Genomic DNA, 18,174 nt, shown 5'->3' with positions numbered 1-18,174 from the left:
GAAAACACTTATCAAATACCGGCGAGAGTTTAACGTATCCTAACGGCACATCTTCGGGTAGGTCTTAGTGTCACAATTTCCTCTAAGACCCGTACTCATAACACATCTAAGGAATAAAGGGATAATTCAATTTAAATCACGTAGTAACTCGACTTACAATTCAACCCAACCTAATAAAGATGAATCGATCGATGTCTCGCAACGGTCAACCTAAAATGACTAAGCAAAAGGACAAATCGACTATAATTATCTGGGTAGGACTAAAAAGATGTGGACTATCGGGTTAGACAAACTTGACCAAATAAACCCTATGACTAGCTAAATCATAAAACAACCGAAAACACATAGTAAATGGTAAAGCATGCAACCCTAAACCAACACGTAACTAATTCATGCAAGACAAGATCACGCGGGGTTTAATATAAGACCAAAATATTATCATACAAACTAGTATGTCAGAAACCAAAAAATACAAATCAGAACTTTACATTAAAAACTAAACACTTGTTCATTAAATAAACTAAGAACTCGTCAAACAATCATAATTCAACTATAACCTAGGTGGTTCTAACAAGTTTAGCCAATAACCATCATCAAAACAAGATAAATATCAAAGCAAATCAGATTCAACATGTTTATAATTCTGTAATGATAAAAACTCGACAAAATTTTTTCACATGTGGATCTCTAGCTTGAAACTCGACAAAGATGCCCTTTATTTTTCGTGCGTCATATTTCTTCTCTGATTTTCCATTCTTCCTTTAAAAGGCTATCCATGTCGTAATGTAAGTAAATTCAGTCTTTCACACTCCCTAGATATAGTAGTTTCAAGTCTTGATTCAAGTTCAAATTCGGAGGCTCTTTCTAGTGAAAGAGTTTCAAGTCTTGATTCAAGTTAAAATTCGGAGGTTCCCTCTAGTGAAAGGGTTCAAGCCACATCAAGCCGAGATGACTTGGTTTGTTGACGACCTGAGCTCGAGATATGCAGTCATCTCGAGCTTTAATACTATACATTATGTTGAGATGGTTTTTCTAACTGCACTAAAAAATTTTAATGTATAGAAAATGGGCGTATAAACCTATGTAGTCAATCTCGGTGGTATCTCAGTTATCAGTCCTCATGTGAAATATCGGTCAGAATATCTGTACTGATAATATCGGCGATATTGACCGATTTTTCACCGATATATTACTGATATTCCCGATATCAGAATTTTAAGTCTTAATTTTCAACTTTTAGTGTTTAATCTTAGTTTTTTGAGTCTTAGTAATTTTATATTTGTTACAATCTGGGTTTAAAAAAGCGCGCTCGAGACAAGGTGAGGCGAGAAGCGACATAAGGCGAACACCTCAACGCTTTTGCCTACCCAAGGCGAAGCCTGTTAAAAAACGAACGGTTTTTGCGCTTTTGTGCGAGGCGAAAAAGCAAGGAGGCGAAGGCTTTATGTACAAAAAGCGACTAGTTAACCCATTTTCAACTTAACCTTTATAATTAGTCATTTCTAGACTTTTCACATTTGATAATAAACTTTTGAAAGTTGAAACACTTTTGAGTAGTGCTCTTTTGGAAACACTTATGAGTAATTTGGTACTCGATAACTTGTTTTTATGCTACTTTGATATTTTGGGCGAGTAATGTGGTACTCGAAAAATTATAATACACTACGTTTAGAATTTTGGGATATATATGTGTTGATGTTTCAGACGTTTAATATATATTATGATGCGGTTTGTCTATAATATGTTGCTTATAAATAATTACATATTTTTTAAAATACGGTCGCCTCGTGTTCAAAAATCGTTCGCTTTTGCGCTTTTCGCTTCTCGCCTCGGCTGAGGACCTCTTCGCTTTTGTTTGCCTCACGCTTTTTTAAACCAAGGTTACAATTGTAGTGTTTTGCAAGTTGTAAAAAGGATAATTTGTTAATAGTATGTGAGTATACTGAATTGTTAGTATTAAAGTGCTATATATATATATATATAGGATTTGGTTCATTTCAGAAGTGTTTCTTAAAGCGAGAAGTGCGAGAAGACCAATCACATGATTTCTTTTTTAATTTTTTATTATTTAAATAAAAAAGTATGTTAGTAAAATATAAAATGTTTATTTTGTAACTCATACTCATTAATGGTTTAATTAATGTTTAAGTTACTAACAAATGGTAAGTTATTATTATTATTATTATTTGTTTCATCTAAAATTTGAAAAATTAAAATCCATTTGATCTAAAATCATTTTATTCTAAATGGCTAATTAATTTTTTTTATTTGATATCTAATGTGAAGTGTTTTTTTTTTTAATTTTATTTTAATCAACTAATGTAGTGTAGGCTTATCTTATGTAATGTAGATAAAGTTACGTAATCTAGTGTATGCACACTTTCAAATTTTGTATAGTCATAACTAATGTAGTGTAGACATATCATATATAGTCTTGAAAAAACTAATGTAATGTAGGCTTATTTTCAAATGTTGTGTAATCATAACTAATGTTGTGTAGATATATCAAATGTAGTGTAGGCAAAACTAATATAGGGTAGGAACACTTTCAAATATTATATAGTCATAACTAATGTGGTGTAGAAATATCATATGTAGTGTAGGCAAAACTGATGTAGTGTATGCTTACTTTCAAATGTAGTGTAGGCACACTTTCAAGTGTCGTATAGTCATAACTAATGTAGTGTAGATATATATAGTGTTGTGTAAGCAAAACTAATGTAGTGTAGTGTAGGCACACTTTCAAATGTTAGTAGTCATAACTAATGTATTTTGGGCATATTTAATGTAGTGTATGGACACTTTCACATGTTGTGTTGTCATAATTAATGTCGTGTAGAAATATCTAATGTAGTGTAGTTACTTGAGACAAGTTGGAGTATGTTTTTATGTATCATGTATATGTATTAAACTAGTATTAATCATCTAATGAGCATTAATTACTAGAAAAAATAACCGACTAATTCATTAATGCATGGTTTAATTAGGCCAACACCATAAAAGACATGCATGCCCTTTTTAATTAAAAATATGTCATAAATATGTGTCTTTAGTTACGATAATGTCATTTCTATTGTTGACCATTGATTAAACACAATCAATGGTCTAGATTCATTTCTCGTACTTCTCGCTATAATATCACTTCTCGCATGATCCATCCCCTATATATATATATATATATATATATATATGGGGGAAGGATGGAGAAGTATAGTTTGAAAACCCTTTTGATGAGAAAACCCGCGAAAACCCTATGTAACATCTTTTTTTTGTTACATATAATATATGTTGTTACATTTAATACAAAATATCAAAAACATAAAAAAAATGTTTTGCTATTTTTTTTATATTTTTTTAGTAATTTTTATATATGTTTTCAGGAGAGAGAAAATGTAAATAAACTTTTACATTTTTATTAACTTTAATTGAGTAGCACAAGATTTAATCTTTAATTAAAACATGTGGTTGAGAATGGGTTTCTAGAGTTTTCACAACTCAAGTGGGTTTTTATTCTATCCTAACCCGGGGAAGGATAATTTGAGAACTTGATGATTTGTAAGAACTTTAAGAACTCAATATGGACCACACAAAATTTAAATGGGTATAGAATATGTGGATGAGACTAAATCTGATTAAAAAATAAATTATGAAAGAGAATAAAGATGCGTGATAATTACAGTATTTTAAACGTTAGTTACACCTATGTAAAAAGTCGATTCGATGTGTAAAAAAATTCGGTAACTTTTTTTACATACATGTAACCTACATATTACATATATGTAAAAAAATTTAAAAAAAAAAATTGTTACGTTGAGTTCTTTCGAGTTCTTAAAACTCAAAGTGATTCTAAAAAAATTACACACACACACACATATATAGAGTGGGGTTATAACAAAAAGTGAGGTGTGTCTAAGAGCATTCTCATCCAACCCCTCATTTTATGTGAGAGGTGTTTTTTTATAATTTAGAGAGTGATTCAGGGTGTTGTGAGTGAAGAGTTTTTATATTTTAGAAAAAGTGGTAATTTTTCTGTATATTTGAAAAGTTACTGTTCACCCCATTATGAAAGTGGTTGTGAGTGAAGGAAAGAGAAAAGGTAATGATAAAAGGTATAAAAAGTATTATTTAATTGAAATCAAAAGAGAGAAAATATAGTGAGTTTTAGTGTAATTTTTGGTTTAGGGATAGAGAGTGAGATGTGAATGGTCTAAGAAATGTAAGAAGGGATCTGACGTGTTGGATGAAGTGATCTAGTGGTTGAGATGCTAGGTGTGTTTTTTAGTAGATGTGTCTAATTTTAAGTTCTTAATTTAAGTGTGTCAGGGGCAAAAAAAAGTCTTTTTAAAGTAGCTGAACATGCAAACCGTCAACTATATTTGTTTAGAAAGTCCGATTTTTAAGCCTATGATTTGATTTTAGTTCTTCTCTCTATAATATCTTCTAAAAAATCAGATATATTTAGACGAAAAACAGTAGACACATTGGATTCTGGATTGTTCTTCGCAGACGACGTCAATGGAATCAAAATCACAAATGAAATCGACCGATGGTTTGAGTAATGTTGAAGGTGTGTCTTTTAATAAGAATAATTATAGTTGTTAATGGGGGGAAATATCCCCAATTTCTAGGGTTTTATTGTTTAATTTGACGCTATGCGAGAATTTGATTACTGATTGTGTGTTATCGATTGATGATTGTCTGTTATGCGGGTTGGTAGTGTGTTATCGATTGGTGACTGTGCGTATTTTGTGGGTTTGGGGGTGGTCTGCAACAGTCAAATGTGGTGTGTGATAGTATAGTTGTAAATGGGGGATTAGATTTCTACAGTGTGTTATCAACATGGGTTTGTGTGTTATTTTTCTTGAGTTTTTTTGTTCTGTGGTGTGTTATAATTTATCGATACGGTAAAGAATTTTGATGAATGTTTAGTGATCTATGGAATGTGAAGTATTGTATGCTTGTTGATTACTTTGTTTTCTAGTTCATAAGATGTTAATATTTTTGTTCTGTGGTGTGTTCAAATTTATTATTACGGTGCTGAATCCTGGTTAATGTTTAGTGTTATATGGTATGTTAAGTGTTATTTGGTTGTTCGATACTCTGTTTTATAATTCTTTACAATTTATGAGAAGTGTGTTACAACACTAATTTTTGTAGTTGTTATGTTGAGTTCTAGGTGGGTAGATATCATGTGTGTTTGGATAGGGATGATTGCTGGATTCATGAATGACTAATGTGTTTGTGTTGATAGTCCCAGTTCGGAGAAGCCCAAGATTAGTAAACAACACAAGTGCGGGAAATATCGGGCCAAACAAAGAAGTTAACAAAGGAACGAAAATAAAAGGTAAAAAAGTAAATACTTGTGTTGATGTTAAATATGTATTGACTGAGTAATGCGTTTTCTGTTGGTTGGTGTTGTTTTTGTTTGATTGTATATGAAGAATTTGGTATGAAAACGAAGATAAGTGGATCAGCTTGTTCGGGAAAACCACATGTACATGTCGTCGTGCCTTTTTAGAAAAGTAAGTTTTACGGTTTGTGTAGTTTACTTAATTATAACACGATTGGTGTTACAAGTGTTGAGATTGATTAGGTTTGTTTAAAATATAAAATAAACAGGTTCAAGAAGCGATTCAGATGATGATTTTGCAAATCCACTTGTGAAGTTGTATCAAAGAAGTAAGGGTAAATTGTACGGACATAGTGTGTTTCACCAGTATAGTGGGGAAAAGATGAGACCCAGGGTTAAGGCAAGCTTATTTCATGAATACATTACCAAGTTGTCAAATGAACAAAAGAAAAAGGTAATGCAAATGGGTTTTGGTAGCATTCTAGATATAAACGTAGCAAACATACCAACGGGGTTAGGTTACTGGCTCGTTAAAAACTACTACCTCGACAGTAGTGTTCTAAATTTGGGAGATAAACAAATTAAAAAAAAAACTCCTCAACTAGTAGAACGGTTGTTAGGATACCTAGGGGGAAGGTTGAGAGAGTTGAAACAAATAAGACAAGGATAGAAGATGAAGTTGTAAATAGGTGAAGGAATCAATTCGTTGACCCGAAGGCAAAGGTGTGCCCGCTAAAGTTTATGGAGCATGCAAAAACCCAGATAGATAGTGGGTGGCATTTCAAAATGAGCTTTCTCGTTGTTTTTGGCACATATATGGGAGATATTACTAGTAACAACACAGTGAACCAACGATTCATACCATCAGTTAAAGATATTGAAGCGATTAGGGAGATGAATTGCTGTGAATACGGGGTGACATCAATAGAAGAACCCGTAAAAATTGGAAAGAAAACAGAGAGTATAACGGGTCAAAGACAGTGTTTGCGGTACATTATTTGTTTTATGTTTAACTTAGTTTTAAGTAGTTAATGTTATAGTTTTAACAATTGTGATGCAGCCTGCGTACGCAAATGAACACTTTGGAAGTGTGGTGGAAAAGGGAAAAATATTGTTGCCAGTGAAAATCTTTAAAGACGATGATCTTTGTAAACTAGAAGATATATTGGAAAGTAATCGACTGGGTGATCGCGCCTCGTTAGGAAAAGTTGTAATGGAAAGAGACAGAAGGTGAAGGTTGGTGGTGGTAACGCTTTGACAAAGTTTACCAAAAAGGATCTAAAGAACATGGTGATCAGAAAACAAACATCGGGCATGAAAAGGAAAGCGTGTGAAAGAAAAGGACTGGGATGATGACATGGCAGATAAGGGTGGTGTCGTGGAGTCTAAAGACATTCAAGAGGTTGTTATAGAATTCAAAGATCCATTATATATGCCGACACAAACCGACGAGGAGGTACGTACTAGTTGCTGGTTTTTTTTTATGTCAATTGGATGTATGTATTGTCATCTAATTTTATTTTCACAGTTTGTTGATGGTGTTAAAATAATAGGAGCGGGCTGAAAGGCTAACTGACTTGATGCAACATTTTGATAACGTGTATGGCGATATATGCCGTGAGTTTGAAGAAGCACACGACATGTATTCCGGTAGCCTCTTGATAAAAGAACTTGAGGAACAGTGGAAGACGATTCTTGGTAAATACACTAGTAAGATGGAAGACGATGTGAAAAAGAATGAAGGTTTCTTGAACGTTGATACATACCGGGAAGTGAAAATAAAAATTCGAAGGGCTGAATCTCCTCAAGTAGTGACAACACCCAAAAACCTGAAGGTGGTTTAATTTACCGGAAGTTAACGTCCAGCCGGCAGATAGGAAAACGGTGGACGAAACACCAAGATCTTTAAGTAAGGGAAAGCAAGTAGTATTTGAAAGTCAGGACACAACAGGTAGAGATTTACAGTTAAACGAGCAAAGGCCACGATGACATAGGTTCCAATCTGAAGCCTTTTGCTAAACGTGCGGTGAATTTGGGAGATGCAATTTCTAAGGCGGAAAGTAGCATGGCAGCTTATGTTTTCGCCGCGTACGGGGATCAGGGGTAAGTATTAATTGTTAGAAATTATTATATAGTTGTAATTTACAAATTGATAGTTTGGTCATGAAATATGTTATTCGATTTGTTGTGTAAATAGGGATGTTCTATTTAGCACGGATGAAGGCGTTTGCGTTAGATGTGTTGTTATGGAAACTTTGCGCCCGGACATATGGGTTCATGTATCAGTGATGTCTGCATGGGCAAGCGTGCTAAATTATGAAGAATTGATATGAGCGAAACACAACTCGATGCATAGGCTATTCTGTTAAGCTGTCATGTTGGTAAGTGAGACTACATGTTGTAATAAAATTATAATTAGTTGTGGTATATAATAAGTGTTAACGTATGTTAATAGCTCCTGGATTATTACGAGAAAGACGTTTCCACAAGAATAAAATATTTTGCTGAGATGATGGATAAGATGCTTCAAGTTCAAAAGTTGAAAAGCATTCAAAAGGTAGAGTTGATGTTAATACCCGTAATATGCGTTAAGTACTTTTATCTGATGACTTTCAACTTGAAGACGTGCTAGATTCATATTATTGATAACATGGGGACAAGGGAGTCTTTCAAAAGCAGATACAGAGGGTGGCCTGAAAAGACGGTACGTTATTTTTATGTTCTAATCGAGTAATATATCAGGTAGTTATAAAATTTAGTTGTAAACATTATTTTCAGCGAGAGACAATGGCGGGGTCTTTGGCATTAGTAGACCACCAGGGGGCGTCTAAATTGAAAACAACAAAGATAACGCGAGTGGATGTACCATGGAGGACAACATAAAACTATGTGGATTGCGGGGTGTTTGTGATGAGACACACGGAGATGTTTAAAGGTGGGAATACTGAAGAATGGGTTGTTGATTGTGGTCTTGCTGATGAACTTGACAAATGTGGACGGGTGATAGGGAAACAAAAAGAAGAGCTTGAAGATCTTAGAAGGAAATACGTTGCTAAGATTCTACTTAGCGATGTGAACGTGATGAGAGAAATGGTAATACAAGATATGTTGGAATAATTGTTTTCAGCTAGAGACAATGGCGGGGTCTTTGGCATTAGTAGACCACCAGGGGGATTCAAAATTGAAAACAGCAAAGATAACGCGAGTGGATGTACCGTGGAGGACGACATACAACTATGTGGATTGGGGGTGTTTGTGATGAGACACATGGAGAGGTTTAAAGGTGGGAATACTAAAGAGTGGGTTGTTGATTGTGGTCTTGCTGATGAACTTGACAAACGTGGACGGGTGATAGGGAAACAAAAAGAAGAGCTTGAAGATCTTAGAAGGAAATACGTTGCTAAGATTCGACTTAGCAATGTGAACGTGATGAGAGAAATGATAATACAAGATATGTTGGAATATCTATGACATTTGAGACAAAACCAGGTACACCTCAGTACGTATTTACCGATTAAGCAATTACACGCTTATTACGTAATGATCGAACGATTAACCGAACGGGTCCGGTTATGACCGGATATCTCGGGGGGGGGCATCTATAAGTGATATACGATTAATATAAGCTAACATATTAATATTATGACTTTAGTTCGATAGCGAATCAGTTAAACAAAAACATTCTCGTTTAACTACCCGCTATAGATTTAAACGCAAAAGATAGTTACAAACCAAGCATTGTATCATCCGTTAAGCCAAAAAAGACTTACCAAACACTTACTTGAAATGTTTTAAGCAATATATTTTCGATTTTTACAAATGAATACTATGTTTTTATAAATTTACACAAAAATGGCCGAAAAATGCTCGTTTTCGCACTGTTTGTCATACCCGATATATTTTTCTCGACAAAAACCGGACCTGAAATAAATTTGGACTCCGCATTTAACGTCCGGCCACTCAGAAAGAGATTAATGGGCCAAAAATTGGGCCCAAATGGGGGCCCAAAACTCACGGCCGCCAAATGGGACTAAAAGCTCCTTAAGTGTTTCTTAATATATAAGTTACTTACTAGATATTTTTTTAGATCAATATCAGCCAAAATTCTGGAAACAAGTTCTGGACATTTTCACAAACACAAAAACTCAAGGTAATCTCATAATTTCGGATCATTTAAATTTGATCTAAACATGTTTAAATTCATATAAACATAGTATGATTACCAAAAATCATTCCTAACCATGCAAAAAATCCTAAAAATTATCCAAAAACATGTTTTGATCATATACATGGTTAGGAATCAGAATCATACTCTTTTTTGGCCATAAACACGGATTAGAGGGTTTAAACGGCATTTTTACGGTTCAAAAGTTCGTTCTTATACCCTAGCCGAAACCCTAAGTTAAGGGGTTGTTGTGTTGATGAAACTTGCTTGTTTTGTGATATAGGACGTGTATCTATCTTGCATAGAAGCACAAGAACCCGAAAAATGAACCAAAACCGCTAAGGTAAGACCGAAACACTTGATTACGGGCTATTTAGGATTTGATTATGATGTGTATATTTTTAGGTCATGAAATTTGGCAGGGACATCAGAGACCATATCATTGAGTCCCTGTTCAAATTTGGTAATTTTTTGACCATCCGAGAATATTTGGCGAATTTATTACCGAATTGGGGTGTTAATTTAGGAAAAATATTTAAAATATTTGAAAAATTATTAAAATTTTTGGAGAACTCAAATTTGGTATATTTTGATCACATATAAAATTTGGGGTAATTTGGAAAAACCTAAGTATGTTTTGTGTATTTGCGTTTATTTGAATTTTCATAGTGGTTTTTGGCTCGGAAATGATATTTGGCAAGATTGTTAGAGTTTGAGATTTTCCAAGTTGTTTTTGAACATATTCTAGTCATTCAGGAATTTTGTCAGAATTTTTGGAAATCGTTTGGTATAAACGGACAATTTTCAAGCTAAATATAGCATATAAAATGAATTTTTATAAATTAATAAAACAGTAAATAATTCCCAAAATATTTTTATAAATATTTACATATTTTTATTGATAAGTGGCTAAATTTTCATAATTTAATGATTAACGGATAATTAATGGTGCTAATTTGAAAGTTAAACGAATTCGATTATGATAAAAACCGACAAGTTCGTGATTAACGAACCTGTTGGAATATCTGAACATCAAGAGTGATCAAAAACCATCTTTTTGGACTAATTAAGTAAAAATGAACTTTTTGTGAGAAATCCCGACAATTTGGGTGAATTGTGCGTGTTTTTCTCCAAACCAAACTGAATACACGGAAACAAGCCCCGTAGCGAATCCAGACCCCTTGTGATCTTTCTTTATAACTTAATCATTTTATCGACCAACACGTTTACCCAAGCTTACATCCCCATAATTGTTTTCTGAACGCATAAACGAACAACTTGGCCCAGCTGGTGAAACAGGAAACTGAGCCAAGTTCGGTTTTAAGTATTAGACAATGAACAACATCACAATCTAAACCTACTGACACTTTCTGCGTGTTCCAACTATACCCAAATTAGGTATACAGCCCTGTTTAGTATTGAGATTATAATATTATTAAAATATTAATATTATTATAATATTGATTATAGGAACTAGTGATAGCGAATCAAACAAACCACGAGCTGACTCGGTGCTGATTATCTACTAAACCGTGAGTTTCATGACCCCACTTTAAACTATTTTTACGAACTTTTGGGGTGAAAAACATGTTGATACATATCTATATACTCTGAATTATTTGATGATGGGAATTATCTAAGTGCTAACACACGAAAGTCCCCACGAACACAGTGATTAACTTCGAGCCGGTGGCTTGTGAATAGTACTATTGGTTTGACAAACCCAAACAGATTTGGCCTAGTTGCCGTGTCACATAGCACCGTTTGCACATGACCATATTTATACAAACAGGCTATGTAGTGTTAGACATAGTTACCGGGGCATGTTGTGGGCGGAAGGGGAGCCACAGTGGTTGATTGGGCGTGGGAAATGGATGCACGCAGCACAGACAGTCAAGGCTTCATTGTAGCTTAGCATAATTACATCATAAATATACAAACAAACATACTTGTGAACGTACATACATACATACATACATACATACTTGCGTATTTACAATTGTAATTGTTATACGCACAACTGATTTCTTGAAACTCGTGAAACTCACCAACTATTTGTAGTTGACCCGTTTTAACATGTTTTTCAGGTACCAGACTTGAACTAGAAAGTCAATGTGCCACGTGTTTGACTTGCGATCAATGCTGGGTGAATTGATGCAACTGTGCTAGTAAGAAGTAAAGTCGCTTAATGGGCTGGATTTAGTTTGTATCACCTAGTTGTAAACAAAGTTAGGTCAATGTAAAATATTGTAAGCTAGTTTGTAATTTTCTTTATAAACAATGTGGTTAATACCAGTGGTTCTGTTACATTTCCGTTTTACGCTTCCGCAAATCGCTCAACGGGGTGTGACAATATCACCGATTGTCTGCGACCGAGAAAGAGAATATGGACAAGACTACTTCTAAGAGAATCATGGACAGGTTAAATCTTGCTTGATTGTTGAAGGTTATGACAGTTTTATTTTGTAGTTAACGTGTTATGACAGTTCTATTTGGTCTTGTTTATTTATTTCGAAAACATTTTTGTTGAACGTGTTGACGGTTTAGTATGTTTCAAATATGGTTTGGTTTGATGCTACGGATGGTGGACTGTTTATATTATGGGTTGTTTTGTTTGTGTTGTGTGTTTTGATGTTAAATGTGATAAGTTCAATTTAGACAGTAAGTGCTCTTTAAAAAAATATTTAGTGTCGTCTGTTGTTAAAAACACATCAAGTTAATAACATTTAGTGTCATCTGTTATATGAAGTTTTTGACATTCAGTGGATAAACCACATCAACAAATTTGGATATTATTAGATACGATTAAGTAGAGTTTGCAAAACATAAGATCATGTCTAAATAAAGGATATCGATTCATCATCCATCCGGTGTTGATAACAAAAGGTAGCAAATAAAATGATTCATTATCGATCAGGTGTTGATAACAAAGACATCAAATGTTATTAAACATAAAACCTTAAAGAAATAGTACTTAAGTTGTTGGTGTTTGTAATGAATAAAACAAAAACCCATCAACAAACACATTAGTAAACCTTGACAGGTGTTTTTAAACATAAACTTTAAAAATGCTAAGTTGAAATAAAAATAAAGTCTAATGGAAAATGAATGGGAAAAAAGACAACCAGGTACTCTTCCATATTTTCTTCATGTGACGTGCTCGCTCCGTCTTCTGAAGCATTCTTGTTGATACTGTACCTGTGATGGTTGCGGGAGTCATGACCAAGTTCATGACATATTATGCATGTCCTTATGGGCTTATCCAGTTGACTTTGACTTATAGCTTGCTCGCGTAATGACTTATAGCGAATTGGAAGCCCACATCCTTTAGTCATAACACCAATTGGGGCACGAATATGGATTTGATCTGGTTGTGTCACACCGGTTAGTTCAGCAAACATGTCTCGCCGACTAGGTCTAGGGGCGTCAAATGTAACCTTGTCTACTATAGATTTGTACTCATTAATGTAGTCGCGGTAATGATGTAGCTTTTGCATGTTAGTAACCAGCTTGATTATGATATGGTCATGCGCAATGTTTATGTCTCGAACAACACGATAAACATCAGTACTTTTGTCTATGTTGGGCTCATCAAAACCAATAGACCACATAGGGTTGTTGAAACAGCGTCTTTTGTCCACCTATGATTAATGTATTGCTTGGGGAATACCCTGATATCCAAAATATGGAGCACCTTAAAAATGTGACAACATAGTAAACCGAATTGCTCGAACCTCTTACAGCTACAATACACGGTGATGTCTTCGTTGCGAATCATAACCTACCATGAAGAATAAAGTATAGTTTTATACAGTGTAGAAAATAAACACAGTAAAACTTGCCGGAATGTTGAATTCCAGAAAGCCCAAACATACTAAAACAAGACCGAATATTGAATATCCGATATACCTCGTGAAATGAAGCAGGTAAGTGTAGAAAGTCCCGAATATTGAATTTCAGAAAGTCATCGACGGGTAGGTAACTCATGAAAGTGCAATTGTGAAGAGCTGCTTGTATTTCCAATTAGACATAAAAAAAATGGTTCTCATATAGATTTTAGCTGCTTGTTTCGCAATTGCAAAGTTACTCCATGTTGCGGCTCTTGTATATTTACAATCATGATCGTTCTTCCGATGTTCATGTCTCTGATGATCCAATGCAGTCTCAAAACGTGCCAGAAACTCAACTAAAGTGCAACGTGGGTTACAAAACTTGCCAAAAAAATGGTTCTCGCTCACTGATCTGGATGACGTACACATTAGACCAGACATGGTTTCTTCACGATAGTAATCAGGAATCCATGTCTCTCTAATATGGAATATATCTTTGAGCCAATCGTGGTCATTTAAATGAAAATCATTTATTATTAAAGCCCACTCCTTTTCAAACAGTTTAGGTGTTATTGAGTCCGTCCAAACAATATCACACAGTCGAGTCTTAAAATCTGTGGTGTTGCAAAGGTCGGATCCAACCTGAAAGAATATAATGGCATACAATAACACAATCAATAATCTAAAACACAAAAAATATACCACATAACCAATTAAGAGTTCTCTTATACCTTCACAGACAGCTTATCCATAATATGCCACATGCACAACCGATGCCTATCATTAGGAAAAACATATTCAATTGCACGTTTCATGGCGGGGTCTTGGTCAGTTACAACCACTGTTGGTTCATAACCAAAAGCCTTCTTAAAACACTACAGCAACCAAGTGTAAGATTTTGCGGTTTCCGAACCAACCAACGCTGCACCAAGGGTAACATTCTTATTATGGTTGTCAATTCTAGTAAATGGAACAAAAATCAGGTTATACCTGTAAAAAATGAATCAATACATAAAATACAATAAAGGAAAAAATATGCGTTGATAATTTTATTACTTGTTATGACGATATACTGCATCAAATGAAACAACATCACCAAAGACGTAGAAATTCATCTTGGCGCGCTCATCAACCTAAAATAAACTCTTTAACGCGCCATCTGTTGTAGTAGAATAATCACATGAGAAATTGGGACAGTATTCTTTCTTCGCCATAAGGCATTGAACAACCATCTCAGCATCGTAGTCTCCGATATATAAGTTGATACTTCTTTTGTAGTTTTTGCAGTTAGACTTTGTTGCGCCAACTTTATCAAAACCCCTATACATGGTCCTTATAATATTATAATGTTGAAAGCTTTAACCGGACCAATGTTAATATTAGCAAGATCATCTAACATCTTTTTGTGGGTAAACATAAGCTCGCGAGCAGAAATCAAGAAATGGATATCATCTTCATCAAAAAATAGATGATTGTGTGCTTCACCAAATATTTCACCCTATACTTGTGATCTAAGCAGTTAATGCGGAAAAATATCGGGTATCGGTCAAGGACCGATATCTGAGATATCGGTTATTGCAGTGAGATATCGGTGGGATATCGGTAATTTTAATATCATGTAAAATTCATATATATATATATATATATATATATATATATATTGTATAGCAATTTAACACTAATAATTCAGTATAGTCTTTTACCATTAGCAAATTAACCTTTTGCAATTTGCAAAACACTAACAATCGTAGCAAGTAAGAATTGATTAAGAATTAAAACAATGACATTGAACACTAAAAGTTGATAATTAAGACTTAAAACACTGATAACAGGAATATCGGTCAAATATCGGTCAATATCGTTGATATTATCGGTACCGATATTCTAAACCAATATTCTGACTTATATATCGTCAGGGACCGATAACCGATATATCACTGATATATCGGTGACATATCGGCGATATTGACTGCATAGCTTGTGATATAACGTTTAATATACATTAATCCCGTGTATCTTTTATATAATATTTTATTAGTTTATTCTCGGTTTTTGTTAGGATTTGGATGCTACTAACTTATTTGAATAAATGCAAATAAATGTAGGTCCCGGGACTTGTTCGTGGTTAAAGAGGGCGAAAAACGATCAAAAACAAGCTAAACCGGCGAACCGAAGCATCAGGAAACGAACCAGACCGAACCAGGAGTGAACAAAACCAAACATGACCAGGCCACCCTAACCCTAGCTGGAGCACCGCGCGGAGCGGCGACCCCTTTCCAGATGTTTCCAGCTTTTTCCTAAACCGACTATCGTATTTTTGGGTGCCTGACATAACGTTTAATATATGTTAATCTCGTGTACATTTATTTAATATTTTAATAGTTTATGTTCGATTTCTCCTAAGATTTGTATACTACTAACATATTTTTATATTTTAGGTTTCGGGTTTGAATTCCGGTGAAAAGAGGATGAAAAAGGAGCAAAAACAAGCCGAACCGGAGAACCAAAGGATTAGGAAACGAACCGGACCGAACCAGAAGAGAAACGGACAGGCTAGGCCGGCAAGCCCCCCACCCCCCTTATCACCAGAGCGCCGCGCGACGGGGAGAGAGGAGCTCGCCACGCGGCGCGGCGGCCCATGTTTCCAGAATCTTTGTTTGTGAACCGACTTAACTTATTTTTGGACCCATGTTGCCTATAAAAAGACCCCTAAACTCACCATTAAGCATACCTTGAAGTCCAGACCAATTTGGTGGGTTCCGAGGAGTCCGAGAGCAGTTTCCGGCAGCTTTGGAATCGGAGAATCAGCTGGTGTTGCGCGTATTAGTTGAAGGCGAAGATCACGGGTTTTATCTTTTGTTTCTTTCGTTTTCATTATTTTATCACCATGAATTTTTATTTGTTTGTTTTGCTTAAACCTAAGATGCTAGGCTAAATTGCATGAACTGCCTTGGTTATGATGAACTTATTTTGATGTTTTGATTTGACTTTGGGATTGTTTATCGTTATGGTTTTTATAGTTTTGAAAAAGATTTATTTATTTTTGATTGATGCGTATGAATGCTTAGGATTATTTGATGAGTTTTATTTCATGGTTCTCCTTGATTATTGTTTGTCATATGATAGGATTGCTATTAGGTCAATTACTTTGTGTTTTTGATTATTTTATGATTGATGTCATGATAATATCATAGGAATAATATTGTCAAATAAATCTAAGTGTGCTGCTAACCTAAAATCTGAAAAGTGCTAGGTTATTGATAAGTCTTTACTATTTAATCTTGCTAGATTTAGTTCTTCGTAAGGAGTCCGTCTAGGGTTGATTATTTATTATTGTTTATCAAATCAATTAAGTATAGTAAATTACCTTTGATTTCCGCGCTGTAAGGTAGAATTTCGTACAAAGAAACTAAATTATAAACAATTTGGTGACCGTAAGCGAACTTGATTTTTAATACTGGTGTGCGTTAAAACTTTTTAGAAATCCATAGGTTTCTCTTGAGAAGGGTCAGGGTCATGTTCGGGTTTTCTTATAAGTGTCTATTTTACGATCCCAGTCCATAACTAAATATTTTCCCAAGTTAATTCATTACTGAAATTTAGGGGAGTCTAGCCTAGGTAGTTTTCTCATCATCATCTAATTTTCATAAACAAACTTCGTTTTCGTTTAAATTACTTGTTTTCTTAATTAGTTTTTAATTATAGTATTAAATTAGTATTTTAAATAAAATACCCCAAACAAGTATAATTAATAAGTCGTGTTTTGTAGTCGAGTCTAATTAGCTAATAAACGTAATTTAAATAGTCTCGTGGGTTCGATATCCGGACTTACTTAGCTTTACTAGAGTCGATCGGTTCACTTGCCGGTTAGTAGTTTAGTCCAGTTTTAGAGAGTCTAGAGTATTACTTAGCGTTTATTTGTAGTTAATTTATTTAATAATATTAAACTACTTCAAGCGTCATCAAGTTTTTGGTGCCGTTGCCGTGGACGTGGACCAGAGAGATTCACTGGAGTTAATATTCGGTGTTGAGGAAGAGGTTGAGAATACGTTGTGTGAGGAAGATGAGTTTTTGGATTTGGAGTTAGAAGGATTGCCTGAGTACGATGAAATAGGTGAGTTCGATTCGGAGGGTGACTTAGCATTTTTGAATCCCTATTAAAAGATATAGAAGTGGTGGTAGTGGAAGACCTCCACAGCTGGCCCGTGGCACTTATTATAAATAATGCTCATAAATTAAAACCACGGAAGAAGGCGAACAGAAAAGCATCTGTGAATCGGAATAATTTGCAAGTCAGAAGATGGTCTACAGGAAAGAGGAAGCCATTGAAGTCCAAGAACGACCAGTCTTCTCGATACATGTCATACATCCGGTTCATGCCAGGTAAGTTTAAATTTTGGTGGTCTGACCCATTAAGGATTTTTAAATCATTTTGCAATTCCACAGGGAAAATTTCAATGTTTAACAAGTACCGGGTGGAACTGAACGGGTTAGATAGGGTGCAAGTGAAACAGAAACCTCCTGATTAAGTTCAAGTGTGGGGAGGTTCCGCGGAGCTTGTATAATTGTCGGGTCACTAACGTAGTATTTTGTAGTTTTTTCTGTTTTTTTGTGTTTTTAAGTTTTTTTAGGATTTGAGCTAAAAATGACCCCCATGAAGTGTATTGCAAAATTCAAGTGTGGGGGCGTCCTAGCAAGCATTGGGAGTTATATCTTTTTATGTTTTATTTTTCTTGTATGATGTTTTTATTTTCGTTGGTTTGTATAATTATTTATCTGAACTTGTATGGCTGGGAGGATGAGTTGGTGTGATGTTTTTCAGGACACCT

The 18,174-nt window shown here is 34.7% G+C and overlaps 1 protein-coding gene across 1 annotated transcript; it reads right to left on the bottom strand.

The window, feature by feature from the left end:
* Positions 1-13,498: 13,498 nt before the first annotated feature.
* LOC143542144 (protein FAR1-RELATED SEQUENCE 5-like) lies at positions 13,499-14,673 on the bottom strand. The gene is made up of 5 exons (XM_077034806.1): positions 14,490-14,673; positions 14,402-14,417; positions 14,263-14,335; positions 14,077-14,220; positions 13,499-13,987 (listed from the first exon to the last, which is right to left on the bottom strand). The coding sequence occupies exons 1-5, from the start codon at positions 14,671-14,673 to the stop codon at positions 13,499-13,501; spliced, it is 906 nt and encodes a 301-aa protein (XP_076890921.1).
* Positions 14,674-18,174: the final 3,501 nt, after the last annotated feature.

The sequence above is a fragment of the Bidens hawaiensis genome, unplaced genomic scaffold (assembly GCF_021521415.1).
Source record: "Bidens hawaiensis isolate Kalapana, Puna unplaced genomic scaffold, B.hawaiensis_p1.1 tig00012785_1, whole genome shotgun sequence".
NCBI classification, from domain to species: Eukaryota; Viridiplantae; Streptophyta; class Magnoliopsida; order Asterales; family Asteraceae; genus Bidens; species Bidens hawaiensis.
This window is presented reverse-complemented; position numbering and strand designations above follow the sequence as displayed.

Excerpts from the sequence above, each read along its gene's own strand:
- LOC143542144 (XM_077034806.1), bottom strand. The coding sequence starts at position 14,673 with ATGTATAGGGGTTTTGATAAAGTTGGCGCAACAAAGTCTAACTGCAAA. Across the intron at positions 14,221-14,262 it reads TTACCCTTGGTGCAGCGTTG|TGTTTTAAGAAGGCTTTTGG; the intron begins GTTGGTTCGGAA and ends TGGTTGCTGTAG. Across the intron at positions 13,988-14,076 it reads TGGATAAGCTGTCTGTGAAG|GTTGGATCCGACCTTTGCAA; the intron begins GTATAAGAGAAC and ends ATATTCTTTCAG.